We start from the raw sequence: 5,087 nt of genomic DNA on the forward strand, positions 1-5,087 counted from the left end.
CCGCGGCTGCTATGTCCTATCTGAGTACAATTAAACCCCGCCCTCCCATCTCATTCACACTGAGGGCCCCATATGCTGACAGGAAAACGCTGCATGGACTCTTCCATCTCAGTTGCTGTAATTTTATCAGGAAAACCCATTTTAACGACGCTTCTAAATGTGTTTATACAGCCTCTTAAAACGAGGGTGATAAATTTCACTCCAGTGTTTCGATTATCGTACGGTTGGGACTGAAATCTGCACAGATTTAGGAGAGGAGTGTAACGTCACGACGAAACTGCAGTTAGCTGTTCAGCACGATGAGGACGGCTGGCTTCACTGTGCACTGAGCCGCTGTCATTGCTTCCCTCTTGTGGATAGAATAAAGACGAACCTGAGCGAGTCACCACATGACACGAGGTCCCTGTGACCGCTCCAGACCCTCGCGTTACCAAGCGGTAACCAAGTCAAATCAGGGGATGCTCAGGTTCACTGCACAGACTTTAGGATCAATTTATCAGAGCCTTAAAGAGAAAGTAAACAAAAGAAATGAGTTAATGTTGAGGTTAACACCCAATGGAAACTGACTCACTGCGGATCCTCCACAGCTGTTATCTAAGGCTAATAATTAACTATAACCACTCGAGCCATGAAAACAAATGTGCTGAGCAGAGGAGGTTGACTGTCATGGTCAGACTCAGCTGTCTCAGTGAGATTATGTAATTTCCCCTGAAACAACTTTGTTTTAAACAAGTTTTTAGAAACTAAAATGTCAGCATGTTTGTCTTCACTGAGAAGGAACTCTAGGACTGAACCGTTAGCGATTAAAGACCCACTCCGATGAAAATCATGTATTTTGTTATGTTCTCAAGCTTAAAAGTGCATCTCTGAGTATTTTTTTATTCAAATGGAACACATAGAAGCTACAATCGGCAGGCCTAAAGCTTCCTGAACTTCTATGAACATCTTTGTTTTCCTTGTCCGAGCTGGATTTTGGCTCAAAACTGTACGGCTGCCAAGCTCCAGAATTGTTTAGAATTTTTGTTGCACCACTAATGTTAAGTTGGGGTGTGAGGAGCTGTAAGCTAGCAGGAGAGCGTAAACAGACGGATGATGAGAAGTGGGGCAGTCGCACCCTCAACTCAGAGGTGAATTTCAGATAAACTCTGCAGAAACTATTTTCTTAAAATAGAAAAAAAAAATTTATGGATACAAAATGGCATAATCCTGATTAAAATACCACCAGGAACGATTAAATAGATAAAAAGATTATCGGAGAGGGACTTAAAAGACAAAAACAACAGCTTTTTTTAAAATTCAGTTTTCTCTAATTATTGTTCAAAGAACTTTAAAAAGAAAACATATTTTTTTGAATGACTGCAAAAACCTCCAAAGTAAAATTTAGGATTATTACCTGAGAAAAAGGAGATAAAATATAATTCACAATCATGCTTTATTCTGCTTAATTTCTTATAAAAGAGTCAAATAAAAGTCCCTCAGGATCTTGCACCTCCTTCAGTTCGTTTTTTTAGCCAAACTATACTTCAGTCTCTTAAATATCTTTTATTAGTTTGCGACTTCAAACCAAAGCTTCATTGATTGTCAACACAAAAATCTATTTCAGCACCAGTACAATAAAACTGTACTTTTGCTTGTTGGAAACACTGTTTTTGAATGAGGGAGGAAATCTCAGAATAAAGGGATCCTAGTTACATTTTAGAATGAAGCACCGAGCATAGAACGCATTTCTCATAGAGGTTGTCAGATACACAACAGGTCAAATATATTAATAACTATTAAATTAAGCACAACAAACAGTGTGAATGAAACACTGCAACACAAAGCACTCTGGGGTCGGAAACATCGTACAGGGAGGTCAGGCGGTGGCGGTGGGGGCGTGTCCGTCGTGGCTGCAGTTGAAAGGGCATCTCGGAGGAATCTACTGTCCGTCCAGTTCTGTAAACAAACCCTGTCTCGAGGTCCAAAAGCTTTTCAGAATGAAATGTGGAGGAAAGGGAGTTCCAGACGGAAACGGGAGGACTCGGATGCTGGGAGGGTGACTGTGTGGTGGTCTCCTGTCTGTGGGCCTCCAGACCTCCACGGCCCACCATCTGGGCCAGCGGCCTCCCTGACTTAAGCGTCTTAGCTTTGCGCAAGAGTTCACCGAGATAAAAGCCTCGGATTATCTCCAGTCGAAAAATAACGCTTTCTCTCAGGAACAATCAGAAAAGTAAACATCAAAAAAAAATTGTATGTCCCTTGCCACAAAAACTCATTTATAGAAGCAAATGTGTTAAATCCTGATGGCAAGATTTACATATCCACTACCATGTACATATAATCCATAAAAAATTCTTGTGTATTTAAATAAACCTATAGGTAGGAACCTGAAAGCTGCTTCCAGCCTTGACCGCTCAGTTACGTGACGTGCGTTGAGGTCAAAGGTGGAGTGTTAAATCCATTCTGTAGCTGCAGTCCGTGACCCTCATCACGCCGGACGGAGAAGCTTCCTGTGAGCTTCTGCTTGCAGGAGGACGACAGCAGCCGGTCTGCACCGCAGAGGACTGCGCAGACGAGAGGCTACCGGCTGCAAAGCTGTCCTGGGTTTGCCTCTTCCTCCTCCTCGTCATCTTCATCTTGTAAGACGTGAATAGAAGAGCCTAGGAGTCTTTGAAGTTCTTGCACACAACGCACCAGCTCTACAAGTCCCTCTTCGTCCTCATCCTCGTCATCCTCCTTGTTTTTGCTTTTCAGGGGAGGGGCTGAAGCGGAGCTCACCTGGCTGATGGAGACCTGCTTCCAGAGCTCAGCCTGCGGCAGACTCACCACCTCAAAATACGGGTAACGCGCCCGGAAGATCCGCGCCGACATCTTCAGCCGCTTTAGGACATCTGCCAGGAGGAACCAGTTACAAAATCTGCAGACAAAAGAAAAAGAAACAGCAAGTGTAACTACAACGAATCATCATGAGTGAACAGTTGTAAAGTTGTAATCATACATGAGCATTCTTTCAAAAAAAAAAAAAAAAGAAACACTGCATTTCCATCCTGTTTATGATGTGAACCAATTCTGGAAAATAAATAAGTTAAACCAACATTTTTTTCAGTATCTTCTAATATAGCAACTGCTTGCATTTGACAGAGGTGTCCTTTCCTGTCTGGGGCATTTAATCAGAGCAGAATAAGCGGGAGCTCACAGCTAACCAAAAAAGATATGCTTGTTATAGCGCGTCAGCTTTACAAACACGCTCAGCGACTTCAAACCCTCGTGGACGGATCTGCATCACAGCAGAAGAGGAAGAGCGCCACGATTCCAGGTGGCTGCAGAGATGCATTTGTTCCACCCACAGGTGGAGGTTCTCTGGGAGCAGCGAGGGGTTCGAGGCGTTTAGTGCAGCTCACTTTAACAGCTGAGTTCTCCTAAAAAAAGCATCAGTTCAGCTCTACTGGCTTCAATTGAAAATCAATGACACATTAGTAGGGTTAAATCGAGCTATAAAGCGAAAGGGCTAAACAAAGATGAAAAAAAACAGGCTCAAGGTTAAAACTAATCAGCGGCGACTGTCACACTCAGGAGCAAAACATCCGGCTGCTCCGGGAAGAAAATCCTTTCAACGTTCCACCCTTTGCTCTCCTATGACTCCAGGAATCGTTTCAGCTAAATGTCTCATTTGTCATTAGCTGCTGTGACCAAAAATATATTAGTTAAACGTGTTTTTTCACATCTTAATACCACATGTGCACAATAACATCCCTTTTTGAAGGGATGTGTGTGCATCATTTAAAGTCCTCTCCGATCATAAAATTGTTTCCATTGCTATTTTCATTATGATGATAGTGTTTTTAGCCAAAAATAAAAAAAACGTGGCTGCTAGCTTACAACCTAACCTTACTGGTGCAACAAAGATGGCGATGAATAGAGATGAGCAGTTGTAGCCCAGACAGCATATTCTCCACATCACAAATACAATCTTCTTCAAACTGCATTTTTTCGTCTTTTTCTGATTTACAACAATTTGAATAATAATGAAATGCAATCTGAAGCCTAATTTTCTTGATATATGTCCACCATCAACAGAAAAATGCCACAAGAACAAGTTAAAAATAACAAAAATATTTGAAAAAAAATCAGAGTGGATTTTTAAACTTTTCATCTAATATAATGCAAAAAGTAATGATATTGTTTATTCTGTTCTAGATCAGTACTAAAAATTATCTTTTAAACATCAAATTACATAAAGCTTAACACATTTTTACTTTCTTTACGTCAAACGTTTAAAGTTACTTTCAATATCTGAGGAAAAGCTTGAGGCTTTGTAGAACATATGTGATCTATTCCTTTTGCACTTAAAGTGTAATTATTATAAACCCTTTTTGTGGTCAAGAGTAAACTTTATTATTTTAAGGTTTAAACAAAATGGAGGAGTCATTGCAAAAACAGAAAGGGAGAAAATAACTGGGTGTGGGGATCAAGAGAAATCAAACAAATAGGCAACTAAAGTTTAAGGAACCGAGCTCCGACTCATAACATCCAAAATCCACAATGAAGCTTCCACCCAAACACTAATTTATATATCTACACACCTCAAAGTGGTCAATGTGTCATGCACATTTTATATATCAACTCAGAAAATGTAGGTTTCATGTAGGAAATGATGGCACAATAATGAGTCTACATCTACTATTGTTACAGCTTCTCTGACCTACATAAATGAGAACTTCTGAGTTCAGATGATACCCATTCAAATGGCCATCAAAGCTGCCAAAGCTTGGACTTTTTTGATCAACTGTGCATGTTCAGTGTAGCTTCAAAGAGACGCTGCAGCTCTGCAGACTCACCCCTGTGTAAGTGACACCTGAACGTGGTAGCAGGGCAGGAGCGGCTCGGAGGAGAACTCAAACAGGAGGCAGTCTTTGTCCGAGTCCGGCTCAGTTTTCTCTGCACCATTCTCCTCCAGATCCTGGTTCTGCTCGGAGAGCAGGAAGTCCCAGCAGGGCTCCTGATCCGTCTCTGTGGAGGAAAGTCAACCGAGGTCAGGGGAAAAAGAAAAACACAAACCAGCTCTTCCAGGCAACACAAACTTCAGACGCCCCCTGGTGGCCAGTTTA

General features: G+C 41.6%; 1 protein-coding gene across 6 annotated transcripts in view; it reads right to left on the minus strand.

Moving 5' to 3' along the window:
- Nucleotides 1–1,415: 1,415 nt before the first annotated feature.
- bcorl1 (BCL6 corepressor-like 1) overlaps nucleotides 1,416–5,087 on the minus strand; it is a 52,153-nt gene continuing 48,481 nt past the window's right edge. For all 6 annotated transcript variants that reach the window (XM_024283119.2, XM_036214009.1, XM_024283120.2 and 3 more), the window contains 2 exons: nucleotides 4,818–4,989; nucleotides 1,416–2,896 (listed from right to left, as the gene is read on the minus strand). In XM_024283119.2, the coding sequence (XP_024138887.1) occupies nucleotides 2,560–2,896; nucleotides 4,818–4,989 (509 nt within the window). In that variant the 3' untranslated portion in view covers nucleotides 1,416–2,559. The remainder of the gene's footprint in view (nucleotides 2,897–4,817; nucleotides 4,990–5,087) is intronic.

The sequence above is a fragment of the Oryzias melastigma genome, linkage group LG10 (genome assembly GCF_002922805.2).
Source record: "Oryzias melastigma strain HK-1 linkage group LG10, ASM292280v2, whole genome shotgun sequence".
Lineage (NCBI taxonomy): Eukaryota > Metazoa > Chordata > Actinopteri > Beloniformes > Adrianichthyidae > Oryzias > Oryzias melastigma.